The sequence below is a fragment of the Syngnathus floridae genome, chromosome 12, assembly GCF_059516105.1.
Source record: "Syngnathus floridae isolate MCC-2025c chromosome 12, RoL_Sflo_1.0, whole genome shotgun sequence".
Taxonomy (NCBI): domain Eukaryota; kingdom Metazoa; phylum Chordata; class Actinopteri; order Syngnathiformes; family Syngnathidae; genus Syngnathus; species Syngnathus floridae.
Window position 1 is genome coordinate 7,464,921 of NC_142424.1, and position 17,445 is coordinate 7,482,365.

The following is a 17,445-nucleotide window of genomic DNA, read 5'->3' on the forward strand; positions in this document are numbered from 1 at the left end:
ACAGAATGAGTGGAACGCGATCCCCAAGTGTCACAGCGACCAACTTTCCTCATTCATTAGTGGAGATAGTCTTGCAGTTCATTATAAACCTATTTTACACTCCAGTGAGTCACACCTGCTCTGAATTTAAAAGGAATAAGAGGAGCTGTTTTGACTGATCAGGAATCAAGACTGCTCTGTTCACACCCACACCGGCGCAAACACACATTTTTAAATATGCCCGTTCTCCAAAAACAGTAAAAGAATTCCACCCATATGAATTGTTAGATTTCACTTTGTACTAGAGGGCATGAAATTAGGGCCCTTAGATTCAAACGGATCCACACATTTCTGGCAAGCTGTACGTAAGTAGAATTTTACAGCAAAAACCAACAGCAGATGACCCCATGGAGTGGAGACAGAGGCTTTCTCCCTCTGATTGTGCATGTGAATTGCACATTGCTAAAGTTGACAGAACGTCAAACAATTTGCCCCTAAGGTAGTGAGTACAAAAGCAATCAAAAGTGAACTAATTTGCAGAGCTGTTCAATATGATTAAGCAAACAGTTCCTCGCCCTGGGGACACTACACATTTAGATCAAATGAGATGTTTCAGGAAAAAAAGAGGAGGAGAGAATAAGCAAAATGAATGATTGTATATGAAAACGGGCATATGATTATAACTATAAACCAATGGGTAGTGAGGCTTCAAATGATCAATAAAATATTTATTCTTATAAATACATAATATTGTGTATAAATGTTGTTGTGGATTTTGGTTTTATTCATGTGACAAGGACAGTGTACATCAATTAACATTTCTGTAGATGCTCCAGACTTACAAACACTCATGCTGTTGTTTTTTTTCCCTCAAAGCATCATTTGGTGAATGTTATTTTCACACCGACGTGCTCGGCCAATAATGTGCGATACAAACAAAGTTAAAAGGAATGAAATGCTTCTAATATCGGAGAGCAGATGGCAAAAGTGTGTGAAGAAGGATGCAGGTCGTCTACGCGTATGAGCTGGCGCATCCAAACGGATGTATGTTTAGCAGAGGAAGCAAAGGTGAAGTTAATGAAAATTGAATGAGCAAATCAATGGACATTGTCGACTGTTTACATACGACAATACTTATTTTAAGGCCAGTGTGTCCTGCCATGGCGTTGTAGTGTGCTATGAGACATTTTTAGGGGTACAAAGGTACCAATCTAATTTCACTTAATTTGTTGGAAAATAATTATTAATTATAATATAATTATAATTAAGTATCTTTGTTCACTCATGGCTTCCTGCGAGTATGTCAATGATGTGTTGAATCAAACAAGACTAGATTTTAGATTTATAAAGTCGACTGCTAGATTATTTGCGTACAGTAGTCATGCTTTTTCTGACATTTTATTTTGTTGTGAGATATAAACCGGGTGCCTCTGCACAATTAAAGCTGAGAAACACCGCAATAGGCCGCCTGTCAATATATGATCGATTTACACAGCTTAACATGTTTGCCTGGCTGCCAAGCACACACTTTGTGCGCTGTTTGTGATTCCCAGCTTGTTGGACCTAAATGAGCCCCTTTTTGGGGAAAAGAACATGAACAGCCCCTGAGCCCCATTAGCTCGTCTACCAAATTTTCAAACACGCCAAAATGGACTCGTCCTGGCAGGAAAAGTAAGTAGCGCCTATTTCTACATCCACCACTCTACCAAGATAAATAATACTCGTATATGTAATAATGATAATAATAATTATAATGATAATAATAATAATAATATGTATTCATGAGGGCTTTTCTGAGCAGTATGCTATTTATAGGAGTTCAGAGCTATTTGCACCTCACGGGAATAAGGTTACAGTGTTCAGTGACAAAGCAGACCAGAGGTGCACACTCCTCTCTTTCATGTGTTAATAATGTGAAGCGATTCATGTTTGGCGTTAACTGTGATAAGTGCCCCCATTGTATCAACTGATGAAAATCATTTGTGGTGAAAGGAGGCGTGAACACTGGGAATGTAACGCAATTTGATTATCAGTAAGTGAAACTGTTCTGCGTTTTACCAAGTAAACTAAACCAAAGAAAATTTCGAGACGGTGGCTTGTGCTCACATTATATGCCCGAGGATGTCAGACATTGTACAAAGACGCCATCAGCTGATGCAGTTTTAGTTAATTTAGCCAAAGATGAATTTGATATGACTTCAAGAAGAGATGGAAGCACAAAGCACTATACTTTGTAGTACAAAGGAGGAATTAAATGACAAGTAGCTTTTCATCCACTGAGAGCAGAAATCCTTGATTAAAAGTCATAGAGGTCTACTTCTGGTCAATCCTTTCAAGTCGAGCCATAAAATGCACAATATATTTCACTACCTAATACTTTTACACAATATTTTTTCATGCATAATGTTATGATCGGTACCAAATTTCATCTGTTGTCAAGGGCAATTGTTTTTCTAACTTTCCACATGGCACTACTAAGTGTGTTTTCAGGGGTCATGTTCGGAGCCTCTAGAATACATACTGCTCATTTTCATCGGGAGAATGAATTGCCCAAGTTAAACTTCTGGATGAAAGTCAATGGGTTTTAAAAAAAATGAAAAAGAAATGCTGATTTAAGTCACAAATGATGACTAACCCCTGACAAACGTAACCTCTATTCATTCTACATCCAAAATAGTTTGGAAATAAGACAGAATGTCAAGATGTTCCTCTCATCCAACCCTTTTTTTTCACTGTTTTCTTTGAAGCCAACACCACATTTCCACTTTCTTCTTTTTTCACCACTTACTGTACCTGCCTCACACACGCCCAATTACTCCACTCACAAAGCTGCTTTGCATATGATTTGCTGAGGAATTATAATACATGTGAATGGTTGGTGTATTTTCTGCTTGCATATATTAACTACCTCAGGTTAGACTGCAAACATCGGTGAAAACCATCTAATAATAATGGGATTGTACGGGAGCGGATTTGGACTACAGTCTACCGATTGTGGACCTTTGGCCTAAAGAGGGAACACCACAGCTCGGGTCAAATCCGAGAAAAGAAAATAACACGAAAGAAGCAAAAAAGAAGACAAATGCAGGCCGCGTCACTCATTAAGATAACATGTGAATGAGCGTGTGCATACAAATATATGCACACACAGATGTTCAGATCTTCAGGCCCGAAATGAGTGAGGAGACCACTCATTGGACGTGCCAACGAGGGTTCAGCCAGGAGTGTCCATACCTGGTCAAAATGTTGAACAGCGGGCTCCCTCCTCTGAAGCTGGAGCTGCTTGTCGATGTTGTCCTTGAGGCACTGGCACACACGATGCTTCTGCTCGGATGAGTACGCTTCCAGGCTGAGCAGGCAGTCGCACTTCTGAGGGTGGAGGGACAAAGAGAGAGAGACGATGGCGAGAGGTGAGCAACAAGACGGGCGGAGGAATAAGATGGCATGCGACTTTGAAATAACCAATCTTGGGAATTCAATTTGTCTCAGCATTTAAGTCAAAATTGACTGACTGTCTTTTATGGCTGCTATCAAAGTGAGTTGGTGGGATAAGATTAAGGACTGGAACAAAAAAATTAGGTAATTCTGTATTCACACCAGAGTACAAATATTCTACATTAATAAAGAAGCAACTTGGAAAAATCTAGTTAATTCTTAGCAAAACAATACCCTGGAAGTTTTACAATTCCAACCGCCATCATGCATTACGTCACGTGAGACTTCAATTTGGCCAACAATCATTCATTCTGGGCGTAGTTTGCTTTTTCTTTGGCTTTTTGAGGGTTTCTCATTCTAGAAAGAAAAGCAGCGTCAACAAGAGGTGTTGAAGAGAACATGAGAATAAGCATAGACTTTTGTTTTTCTTTTTAAAATCATGTGCCAATTAAGAATGTTGAGGTGCAAGTTTGACTCGCTAACTGCAATGCAAAAATTGCTTATTTCATATCCCATCGTATTCCCATTTGGGCTCACTTTTTATGACACAGCAGCTTGGGTAGAAGCTTTGGCCAGAGAAAATGTGCAAGCATTAGCGAAATTAGATCATGGCCGAAGCGCACTTGAAACAGAATTTGATATGTGGGACCAACAAATCAATAAAGCTCTGCTGGGAAAATGCATGAATCTACGTATTTGACAATCAGTGGTCAAGACAGGGGAGCTGGTGGTCTGAGAGCTTTTCATCCACAGGGGTTTCAATTCTCTTGTGGTTGACATCAGGAAACATGTATTGGCTTAAAATGAAATCTGTAATGATGTCATGGCTTCATTTTGCTTCCACCATGCTACCAAAAGTGCCATTTAGCTTCGGTTTGCAGCACATTGGAAATGCCTTGCAGGCAGCGCAATCTCTCTTTAAGTACGGGCCTTAATGGGAACAATGTCAAACAGAAGAAGACACAGACTGTTTAAAAGTTGTTGTTTTTTTGTGGACATGTCCCCTCAGTGTTCCGCTTCTGGCAAAAACATTAGAGTCTTGACATTTTTGGATATAAGTTGGGATATAAATAGCACGGATCTTTGTTGTTCCAATTTGTGCAAGCCCTCTTGAGATCAACTTCAGGGTTATATCTCCACGCTCACTGCCCCGCTTAGTAGAAAATCACAATGCCTTTGCTTTATTTTCATGTTCCCCCGACAACATGGGAATCATCCCGTCCTGCCTGGTTGCTCCCTGTCTTTTTCAATCATCCTCAATGTCTCATCTAAGAGGTTATTCACAAAGTGGAACACACAGCGGGCAAAATCCACAAAAAGAATATGACTGCATGAAAACAAAAAGATCTTTTGTGGAGGTCAAACGTGTTAAAACAGACAACAGCAAGCAAAGCATCTATGATATTACAGCAACGTGATGAATTAGCGGCGTCGGCAAAGCAGACAGAGATCAGTGTCAATGTTCTATGAAATCCATCACTGAGAGCCAGTTTAAGACTGTCATGGCACACAGGAGGCTGGTAAATGCGGATCACCCACGCAAGCACATGTACTGTATGGTAGATTCATCACTTCTTGGATGTCGGGATGCTAATAAAACCTTGAACTGATACGTTATGATGTCATCAAATGAGATTATAACTACGAGAGAAGGGCTTTGCAGGGAGATTGCCAATTCTAATAAAAAAAAAAACAGTTCTCAGGAGCAAGTATTTGATGCACATGCACCAGTTGCTATATATTGTTAATCACAGCAATAAATTGATTGAACTCAAATGGTGGCTGTAGTTCAGTGCCCAGCTCCTTGTTCGTAACCCCAGCACCAGTCCGAGAGCTCCGCATGAGAAGCTAATGGGTCAAAATCCAATGAATGGTCGCTGGTAGCTGCCATAGAGCTTCTAAAAATAAAGGCAGCATAATCAGATTGATGAAAGTCCTGCCTGTTTGAGGGCCTCCTCCCGAGCCATCTGGCGGATGAGTTTTCAGCATGTCACTGGCGCTCACCTAGCATGAGTCAGCGCTGATTAGCATGCTTTTGCTCTCCTATAAACATTTAGGTCACAAATAAGATAGCTGTACGGTGTTTGACATTATGTCAGTTGTGTGCCTTCAAGAAACGCTCGTTAAATGCCCTTGTTTGCTTTCTTGACAACGGCCGGAGGAGTCGATCGATACCAATTTCAGTCTTGGTGGTAAACAGGCCGAGCCGTAGCCAGAAACTGATACACTGCAAGTCAAAACTGTTTTCAACCTAATTTTTAGTTGGCTGAAATGGGCTTTTTTTATTTTTTTTTTGCTTGAAGAACATCTTTAAATAAGGACATATCGTCAGTGTGTGACAAAATCCGGGTGTGAAATCAGTAGACTCTCCCCAAATTAAGAAAAAAAATAAATGAGAAGAAAACCGTTTAAGAGGCTGCAAACGCACCAGCAACAACATTGAAGGACATTCATAGATCTTTGCCAAGTACAGGCTATGTCCTCCAAGCAATAACCATCTACTGTGCCACGAAGGTTTGTCTGCTAATTTTAAACATCTTAAGAGCTTTGGAAATGTGTTAGCTATGGTAAATTAAAAGCATACAAATCATTTGAATGGCATGCACTGTAGAAATTGAGTTAAAAAGATAACTGAACAAAGTTTTTGTTTGTTTTTAAACCTGTTTTGTTCTGCTGCTGGGCCATGCAGAATGAGGATCTATATCCAGTTTTATGCCAGAACAATTTTTCTGTGCAGCAGTGGAGTGTCATATTCTACCCCTCTAGTTATTTGTATTACGATGGCCATTTATTAAAAATTGCAGTTAAACAAAACACTTCAATGTTATATTGGAGTTGAATTTATACAGGACGGTATCATCACACTCAGTGAGGGAAGGATAGAACAACAAAGGATAGGACAATTTCAGGCAGGACAGGACAGGACAGGCCATGACAGTGCAGGGCAGGGCAGGGCAGGGCAGGGCAGGGCAGGGCAGGGCAGGGCAGGGCAGGGCAGGGCAGGGCAGGATCGGACCGGACCAGACGGGACCGGACCGGACCGGACCAATAGGATAGGATAGGATAGGATAGGATAGGATAGGATAGGATAGGATAGGATAGGATAGGATAGGATAGGATAGGGAAAAGAGTCGTGTATTGTAATTAAGGAGTGACCTCACACCAAACACTCTACTTGGTATGTGTCGATTGGTACATGTTCGTGAATTGACACCATCCCGCGTATGCAAAATATGTTCAAAGAGGAGTTGCTGTGCAGGCATGACAAGGACACAGGACCACACACTGCCCAGCCGAGGACCCACTTGTGTTTGGCCGACAGGACACTACCCACTAAGCAGAAGCCTGGGTGGTCCTTACCGGCACCACCAAAACACCCAAGACTTAAGGGGACTTATTCCAAAATAATGTTTTGGAAATCGTGGCAGCAATCTTCTCTCAAGGTAATAACCATAAAAATACTCTGTCAACAAGGTCTCCAAAATTAACGATGAGATAAGATTAAAATCGACCAGGAAGAACGCGCAAGAGGTCGACAGAAAATTAAAGGAGCTGGAGGAATTTCTGCAAATCACTGGCCGCGATAGAGAAACGCTGCACGTTTGCATTTTTTTCTCAACGTGTCTTCAGAGGAAATCTCAAATGAAAAAGAAAAAAAAAAAACACTGCAATTGCTTGGCGAAAAAACAACACATGGTCACACGAAGAGGCGTCATTGCCCATTAGTCACAGCATGATGACTTGTCGCTCCGTCACAATCGGTTTAGTTACAGCGCACCACCATCCCATTGCCTCATAGTCACACAGCAAAGACCACTTGGCATACCAGAGCATATAAACAAAAATGTAATACGCTCTTTGGCTGCTTGCAGAGAGACGCAGCACGATATTTAATGTGTCTTGGAAGTATGCCACTCAACGGGTTTAAGCGGATTCTACTTAAGTGTCATATTAACACGAGCTAATGATGCTAAAGCAGCTAGTGGCCTCTTGAACCTCTTACTAATATCGCCAGATGTTGTCTTGCTCTTCACTCAGGATCACCTACTTATCATTTTCTTTATTGCGAAAGAAAGATAGCAATTGATTTTGAGGTGAATGATGTTCAAGCCAAAAAGTCACATCCATTGGTACGTATCTTGATATTTTACAATTTTCAGCCCATCGTTTTTTCATTTTTTAAAGATAAATGTTCTTGGTTCTATCGATGGCTCTATCGATTTTGGAGGAACACAAGATGGATGAAGAAGGAGAGATCAAAAGTCAAAAGTAATTTTTGGGATCATCTCTACACAAATCAGTTTTCAAATTGGCTTGAGCTAACCATCACTTAAAATTGTTTTTTGTTGTAGCAAGAGCTAGGAATTGATTTGGAAAGATATTGGATCAGAAATGGCCAAGCTTGGTCTTTTTGATTCATCATGTTGAAAACCTCAGCCTGGATCAATTTTTAATACTATCACGTTCGCCCAAGCAGGGAACATCTGATACCAAATCAGAAAATTGATCAACCACTGTACACGATCACAGCACATATGATTCGATCTTGTCCAGGGATTCATGTTCATTAATCGTAACTGCCTGCCCCGACATGACACAAGGACGAAGAAGCTTCTACCTCTATTGATTCTAAATTATCGACACACGAGAGCTCAGGTAGTGGAGATCCAATTTAAAACCTTTTAAGCTGATCAATGTCATCATTCTACAGTTTGGGTTATTCTTTTCAACCAATTTGTTTCAAGATTTCAAACATGATAGTTCCACATGAAAGCAAGTTTCATACTGATTTGAGAAAAATAGCAGACAAAGGTTTGAGCGTAAAATCCCAAATAACTTCAATGAGCAGCTGATGGAGAAAAACAAAGCAGTTCCCCCAAACAATTTCCATAGCAGAGCACAGAACGTAATTTGCCTCCATGTCTTTCCCACACTCTTTCATCTATTTTGAGTTTGTTTGTCGGCCTTTCCATTTCATGGCTGTTTTGTGGTTGGCCTAAAAATGAAGCATGTACACTGGAATGTTTGGCCCTGGGCCCTTCCTATAGACGTCATCGGGGCTGATTAGCACATGATTGGCCCCGCTGGGATTCTGCTATTTCAGCTGTTGCATCTGATCAATGATATTATTTTTTTACGCTACTTAGTATCATAATCATTCATTCAGTTCACATGATTGTGCCAGTGAGAATGAACCCTTTTTCTTATTCACTGACCTTTTTTTTTACATTGTTCAAAAATACCATTTGTTAAGTAATGAAGACCACATTTAAACTTCCATTGTTGTCTCCAGCAGAGATGCCAGAAATCGTGTGCTGGATGTAGCAAAGCATCCCTCAAATAAATTTTCCATGCACTGTAGCGAGGGACAGTACGTGTATGTGCTGTTGGTTGGTTGCTTATTTAATTATCTAATCACATTTTGAAGGTTGTTATTTTCTGAGTTAGTAGTATTACTTAACAAGGGAGTGTCTCAAATAGAGGGTGTGCCAAGTAGATCATATTTTATTTATTTATTCACCTTGAACTTGAGGAATTTTCAATTTTTGTCATTACTGTCTACTTGCATCGGGGCAAAATGAGTAAGTGACCCATTTTTCTCAGACAAGGACTATTCACTCAAAGTACATGAATTAACTCGCTGGATGATTTCCTACTAAAATGTCAAACAGCTATATAATAGAATATTTCATTATAATGAGTTTTTATTTAGTTTTGTTGTGAGCTATTTTTTAAAAAGTTTTTAAAGCAGGTTTGCTGGTGTGTTAGTTTTAATTAGTTTTTATTTTGTCCAAAATGCTTCATTTAAGTTTGGTTTTCCATTAGTGTTAAGTTGCTAATATAGTAAACGACAATTCCGGAATGACTGTTCGACCTTCTGTCTTCTGTACAATAATATTAAAATAAATACATTTAAAATAAACCCTGAAGGCTAATGTATGAAAATAATTCCATGAAAATGAAGGACATTTTACACTGTGTTGTAAAATGTAAAATGCACTTTTAGTTCATTATATATAATTTTTTAAAGCAGATTCTATTTTATTTCATTGACGAAAACAATGTGAGTTGTTATTTAGTTCATTTTTGTTAACTATTATATAACCATGCTAGCCACAGGGGGTTAGGCATACAACACATCTATCTAATACACACTTGATCCAAACATCCTTATAGCTCCATGAATTCCACTTACATCTGCAGTGTCAGACAGCAGGTGTTGCTCGAGAGAACTGCCCTCCCTGGTCAGCCACTTCTTGGGCACGGTGCGGTCAGCCAAGTTTCCCATGACCACTTGCTCTAACAAGCCGGTGATGACCCTCCCACTTTGGACGCTGCTCGCAAATGCGGTAGACGCCTTATCTCACTGTTTTCACCCTGATTTACCGACACGGCCCCTATCTCTGCTTCCTCTCCTCTTGCGTCACTGACACACTTACACACACTTGACTTTCCAGAGACCACCCCAATGTCTTCCCGTAGATGCACACACATTTTTCTTTCACATGCAAATCTGGGTTAGATCTGTTCCGTTTTGAGCGGTTGCTAAAATAAGGTGACCTCTTGCATAGCACAAAAAAGAAAAATGAAGGTGAACAGAACAAATTCAGGAGGGGATCGCTCCTGTTCCCGTTCTGTTTTATTGGCCAGGTAACAAGTTTTTGTAGTGAGAGACTTGTTGTAAAAAGGATGTGTCAATTTCAAGCCAGTCAGTTAAAGAGCACAAAGAGAAACAAACATTCACTTTCACACCATCAAACACAAGATGCCCAAAATTCAATATTTATGTCATGGGTGTTCAAACTTTTTCTTCTGTGGCCCACTTTGACATTCTTCAAATTACATTTATGACACTAAAACCAAATTATTGGTTTAGGTAAAGAAATGCAAAACATATTGTTTTGATTTATTTTTATCATTATCTATTGATTGTTTGATTTAAAAAAGGAGCTAGGGGTTGAGAAGAAACTTACTGTCTTCTTTGCCAGCGTGTACATTGAGGCAAACAACAGTCTCGATGATTTATTTTTAGTACATGCAGAGAGCCACTAAGAACAGACTGTGGGCCGCAAATGGCCCCGAGCTGTAGTTTGGACACCCCTCATCTATTTGGAGTGCATTAAGCAGAAGCTTTGCTGAAATCAAAGCGCTAAATCTTCACTCATGTGTATGGTTGTGTTTTTGCTTGTGCGACTTCTGCAGGCCAGAAAGTGCAATCGAATTAACAAGTGAGCAATTTCATTACAAACACCTCCTGAGGTGAAGGGTCACGGCAACTCGAGCGCTTTAAACTTTCATCGTTGTCCCCGCCGTATGAGCCAAATGGCTCAACAGGCTGTCTATTTAAGGACCCTGTCTCGTTCTATCTCTCGACATATTTCCCTCACGCGGGTTTCCTTCGCACACCATCTGTCAGCGCCTCTTGTAAAGATTCTGTCATCGCTCGGAGATTAACGAACACTACAAGGGATAAAACAGGTCCTTCTCAAACAACAATTAGGATAAAGGCACTATCCTACTGTCCTTGCATATTGCAAGGGGAAAAAGGTATTTTTAAAAACAACAGGTATGTATCAAACTTGGCAAAAAATCCTTGAATGCCTTGCGAATGATCATCTAAAGGAGTTTTTATTCAGCAATTTCGGAAAAAGGGCAGAGCACAACTGTGGCGAGAACGTTTGTAACTGTACTTTTGCTGCTGCCAATCTTGACCAGCTCTGTCTTTTAATCTCAGTGGGAACACTCTGGTTAAATAAATGGTAGATTTAAAAAAAAAAAGTCTAGCTTGTAACCCTCAGATCATTTGAACCTTATTCATAGAGCACTTTAAAATCACGCTGTGTGGCAGTCTTTTAAAATTAGAACAATCTTCCATAACAACAGTTTCAAGTACATGTATCATAAATATATTATGAATAGTGGCTGCAAAGCTCAGATCTCGCAGAGCATTTTAAAGCAAGATCTAACAATTTGACCAGCTTCAAAGCCATTTGTGTGGTACTCCGGCTTGTAAATAGAACTGTGCGGCCATAGAAACCCATTTCGTATCCTAGCAAACATTTTCCATTACTTTCTAATAATTATATTCCTTGAGGGTACCATGAAAGTAGGTTAGTGTATTTCCTCCACTCTAATTGACAACATGCCTCAATTCATCACATCGTCTGTACTGCTTGAATAAATAAACACCTTACCGCAAATTTTAAACATCAATTATTTATTTGCAACCAAATATGAAAAATTTAATATGATTAAAACCATTTTTAAAAAATTATGACCTTCTTTTCTAATACCCACGTTGCCTTGAATAAACACTACAAAAAACATTTTTCTTGCCTAAAAAATTGTTCTCCTTTACATATTTTCATTATTATTGTAGTACCTTATGGCACCAAATTAAATTTGTTGTGTTTCTAACCTAAGAGAACATGTCAGACAGATGTTAAAATATCAATGTGAGAAATTCCCATTTTTAATTGACAGGTTGTCACTTTATGCTTTTGCATCACTCGCATTAGTGTTCAATTAGCACTTGCGTCGGTCCTGACGCCTCTTTTCTTCGAAGTTTCTGCTTGTTACAAAAATATATCATTATTTCCAGTCATGCTAGCGTCTGGGGGTGGGGGGCATTCCGGAGGCAACATTCCAGTTCCACAATGTTACATGAACATGTCTAATCAAATTGTGCCACTGGCCTGCTCCAACTCTCCTGCTCTCCCATGATGTCCTACGTAAGACTTTTCTATTTATATACTCTTTCCTAATTGGATGGAGTGAAAGCTATGTAGCCACTTCCTTCCTCTTTTTCCAGCCAGTGGGACAGATAGCAAGACTCCTCTTGTTCTGTCTGGAATCCCCAAAATGGAGGGGGGGGGGGGTCTTTAAAACATTTATAAGCTGCTAATGAGGCTGTGCAGAATTTTGTGTTGCGTACATCTGCAGCAGTAAGTGTTGAAGGGAGTTATACTGCAATAAAACACTTTTCCGTACAAAAAGATCAATTTGCATAATCTTGGAAAAGAAATATGCACAAAAGAGTATTCAGTGAGTTACTTGCAGCTAATGACATCGCCGTTTTTTTTTCTTTCAAATAATGACTACAACAACTACTTGTATATTCTTGACGTACCCGATTTGACTTCTTTTTGACACGCAGTGCACATGTTTTGAAATTGACGGCGGCGCAAGAGGAAAAAGCATTTTCATTAGAGCTCTCTGCTAATCTGCGTGTCTCAGCTATAATGTGATTAACTGCCAACTCTATTGGCTCGGTGTCTGCATACAGAGTCACAAACATGCATGCACACACACTCACACACATACATACAAACACACACACACACACACTGGGAAATGAGAGTCTTACCTCGGTCATGTGAATAAGGTAGAATCGGAGTTCTTCGGCATAATCTGTATGAGAAAAAAGAACATCACCTTAATTACCGCCATTCTGTATTTTCCTGGAATCAAGGATTACATTCTAAAAGATGCTTTAACCTCAATTAATTGCTGGCTGTGTTGTAGAACCGCCTCATCTAATATAGAAACTTTACTTTGCGACTCAGAAAGAAAAGCCAACTAGCTGCAGTTAGTCATGTTTTTCGACAAGCAGAACAGTAGTATGAAAAAAATAAAGCCCTCGGCTCCAGTAAAATCATTCAAATAAGTGACTACCCTTCAGTAAATTCCCACACCCGGGCCTTAAATAAGAAAAAAAAAAAAAAGATGAGACCTTCTCAAATAAATTAATTCAAATAAACACCACCTACTAACTGCACTTACCAAAAAGAACAACCCCGGCCGGCACTTGAGGAATGAACAAGAAAAGGTCACGCCACTATTATACAAGAGCTCCACTGAAATAAATGAAGTAAGCATCTGAGACTCACTGCTGATGTGTAAATACAGACCAACGGCCTCTATAAAGAAATAAAGAACAAAAGGTAGCACTACCTTTACACAAGCACTTGTCAAGAAAATTATAAAAGCCTCCTCGCAAATAAATCAATTGAATTAAATTGGTACTCTCTGAATTTGAGTAAACGCTCCTCTCCCCAGTGACTATATGATTGAATAAAGAAGAAAAGAAAGCTCTACCATCACACAAATATTCGTCAGAAAAATATGAAAGATTCCCCATTAATAAATCGATTAAAATAAGCAACAACTGGCATTCCCTGTCATTGAATAAAAATTAAATCCCAGCCTCTATATGGAGAAGATGAAAAAGAAACATTGAGCTCATTTTCTGAAATAAATACAGGAGGCCTGTCCATAAGTTCATTCAGCTAAACACCAGGTACACCCATCCATCCGTACTATGCAAATAAATAGGCAGTTACGACAATAGCCAGCAGAGGTCACTATTGGATATTTTTACCAGCTGCTTTACAGATTTGTCCCTAATAGTTTGGTTGGCTAATTTGGCTTCATAAGAGGGGAAAAATATGAGATACACCAACAATTATAATGAGATGCACAATTGGCTGGGGATTCATTGTTATGGCAACACTGTCAAAAGAAAACTTCATGGACAGCTGATCATTGTTGCCTGCAGGTTGTCCCTGACCCTTGTTGTTTCCCACGCTCTTTAACATGTAAGTATCATGTAGGCAGAAACACTGGACAGCTGTTGCATAGAACTTGGCTGGATTTTTTTTTTTTGTACACACAAACACAGCATTAACACACACACGTCGTAAACAAAAAGTTGAAACAAACACAGTCCCCCACTGGCGCCTCTTTCCTGACTGACGCTGCTGAACCGAGAAAAAAAAAAAAAAAACACAATAAAAACAATGACAGGCAGGCAGCAGGGCGGAGATGTGTGTCTGTAACTGTGTCCGCTTATGACAACACACACATACACATGCACACACGCACACAAAAACAATGCACAAGCAATCCTGAAAGTGTCCCCTGATGACCTCAGATCACGTGACAAGTGACAGAGGTGACATAATTTATTGGGGGATATTTTGTCTCTAGTGCACCACATTGCTTGTAGCAAGAAAAATAAACTCTACCCAACAATTTTGTTAACTTCTATTTGAGTTAACTTAAACTGGATTTCATTTTATTCTATTTTATTCCATTTCATTTTAGTTTTATTATTATTTCATTGTCATTATTATATGGCATTCTTGCAATTATTTTGATTTTTTTTATCTGTAATCAACAAATCATGTTAATTATTATTATTTTACATTAGTTATTGAATTGCATTTTATCTCAAGTTTATTTATTAAATGAGTTTAAACGAACAAAAATAATATTTTGCTTGCAATGAACACAATAGTATTTCATTTTCAACAAGCACACATTTGTCATTTGAACAAAAAAAATAATGCTATTTATTTTAAATAATTTTATTTGATGTTTTTTCTTCATCAAGAAGTAGTTTCCTGTTTTTTATGCAAGATTTTCAAACAAGATCTCCACACCTCTTTGCCTCCACTTAGTCCAATAGAAAATCATGCACCAAAGATTTTGGACAGTGTGACACTCATAATAAGGACTTGTGACGAGCCAAAACAATAGAGAACAAAATAACACAATGGTGTTCAATATTATTCATGTGAAACAATGTGCTGCTTGAGGTGGGGGCTACAAATACATTACTGCCCACCCTGTGTGTCTATACTCAAGCCAAATATTTAGAGTGAGTCATGACATGAGGTCCACTACGAAGTGCACTGGCACAGGAGATGACTGTTTACTGGGGACTGGAATGGAAAGACAAAGCAGCAGGAACTCAGCGGGGATGTCGCTCCCTAAATATCCCAGGTCAAAGGAGGGTTTATTGCTAAATGTGATGTTTGCTTTTGCCATTCAACATGTCTCAAACACACTTAAACAAATAAAGACTTTGTTTTGATGTTCTCATGGACGCTCGTGGAGACTTGGTCAGAGACATCGGAACAATCTGAGCCGATCAGGGGATGCTTTGAGAATAATTGTCAATTTTTTTTTGTACATGTAAAGCCCTTTCCGACTGTTTGTGATTTAGGGCTATGCAAATAAACTTGACTTGACTTGACTTGACTTGATACAAGTGCCTTTCATGCCCACTTTTTGATTGACTCATTTAGAGAGGTATGGAACCTTTTTCTGAATTTTGTTATTCACTCATTAAATGTAAACTGTGATTTCCAACTAGATGTCCACCGTCATATTACCCAGCATGCACTTTGACACATTCAGACATACCATCCTGTAGTCGCAGGTGTCGAAGGTACAAAGGGCTCTGGAGGACGTTACACTTGCCGGGCTCGTCTTCTCTCGTGACCAACATCAAGTCTGTGTAGACGAACACGGTAACCTGCAATAGATAATGAAATGAGAGAACAATCAGGAGATTGATAAATATTCTGTGCACGTAAAATAAGATAATATATGTATATAAAAAAAAAGAGGTAGTGGGTGAATTTTATTTATTATTATTATTATTACGCTTTATATTATTAGTACTTTCTTTAGGTATTTTCTTCTTTTTATAAAATGGCATCTAACAGAAACAGGTTGGACTGACCTTGAGGGAGTGATGCTTGCTCTCATGTAAAATCATCTCCTCTGTTACAATGAGAGCTCGACTGCACAGGTCCAGAGGCTGCTCAGAGCACAAAGGTTGCTTTTATTAGAATTATTATAGCAAATGTAAATTAATGTCATGGACACAAAAATGACTCACCTGAACAAATATGGGGAAAATTAGGATTTTGGGCGCCGAAGAGACATATCCGTAGTTACCATGAGGGACGTGAGAGCGGACAATAGTGCAGTTTTGGTAGTTGGCAAAGTTGGCACTCTGCTGAGGGTAGTTGGGCACGCCGGTACCGGTGGAAGTGTTTTTTGATGTCTTGCTATTGTTGGAGCGACGCAGGAAGCCAGTGCGACTGGAGAAAGGACCACCTCCGCTAGGACCGGACGACAAGGTTCCAACGCCACCAGCGGAACCAGCGGCCGGGTTTGAGGCCCCAGAGGTCTGCCGCGTGCTGTACAATCTGCTGGCTAAAAGACAAGATAATAAAGATTACAATAAATTCAGAGTGAAAAATGCTCATTTGATTACAATAGTGACAAAAGCATATTTGATTAAATCTTTCACACTCTAAGCAATTAAATGAGGTTCTCGTGGTTAGCTATCCTCGTTTTCACAGCTTCAGCTTTCTGAGTGTGTATTTTTCTAAACATGTTTAGTTAGTTTACAGACTACTTCAATTAACGTAATTATTAAGCTGTTTCATTCTGAACTAGTAAAAAGAAATAAAAAGAAATAAAACAAGGAACAAGATGTACATCTGTCTTACCTAACGTTCCTTGATCCTCCTGATAAACTGGCCTCAAGATCTGAAAGCAGAAAAAAATGGTACATTACACTCATTTCACACAAAAATAAAATCACTAATGTAGGATTTCATCATAACATGACATGTATTGTAAATGCTGTCATGTCGTCACTTTGCGGAGAGATAACATGAAAGCATTGTGTTTGTGTTGCCAGCAGTCCTTTCAAAGTAAATTTAGCCTCCACATGTAGACAATGGTAACTACTTAAATGCTTAATGCTTGGTATTGTACAATGAACCTATGATTATCATTCATTCTTATTCTCTGAATCATCTCCTGTTTGACTTTGAGTCAAATGTGTAATCACACAGAGACATTTTCACATGATCCACTTCAGCTCAATGAGACACAAGGGGGTGATTTGATGATTATTATAAAGTAGTTATGGGTATTAAAAAAAATGTTAGGCCGGTTAGTTGCTCTCACACAAAAATGTGTTAGTAATGTGTAATTAGACTGTTATTAACTAAGGAACTCATTTGAAACTCATTGCTTTTGAAAACAAGTTTTCTTTATTGATGCAACCACTAGATGCAACCATCAGTACATAGTGTACACAATTCTGGAAATATCCCCATGTGTCATCCATGAACTGTTGCATTAAACATGGTCAAAATAATCAGGATACCTGTGCGATAAATGATGCAATTAATAAACATATGCTTTGTTTACCAGATGTCT

The 17,445-nt window shown here is 39.1% G+C and overlaps 1 protein-coding gene across 5 annotated transcripts in view; it reads right to left on the bottom strand.

Annotated features, from left to right (window-relative positions):
* The window catches only part of rgs3a (regulator of G protein signaling 3a), an 84,874-nt gene that overhangs the window by 41,031 nt on the left and 26,398 nt on the right, over positions 1-17,445 (bottom strand). For all 5 annotated transcript variants that reach the window (XM_088391332.1, XM_088391333.1, XM_088391337.1 and 2 more), the window contains 6 exons: positions 16,725-16,764; positions 16,106-16,425; positions 15,947-16,024; positions 15,625-15,736; positions 12,782-12,825; positions 3,214-3,348 (listed from right to left, as the gene is read on the bottom strand). In XM_088391332.1, coding sequence (XP_088247458.1) covers positions 3,214-3,348; positions 12,782-12,825; positions 15,625-15,736; positions 15,947-16,024; positions 16,106-16,425; positions 16,725-16,764 — 729 coding nt within the window. The remainder of the gene's footprint in view (positions 1-3,213; positions 3,349-12,781; positions 12,826-15,624; positions 15,737-15,946; positions 16,025-16,105; positions 16,426-16,724; positions 16,765-17,445) is intronic.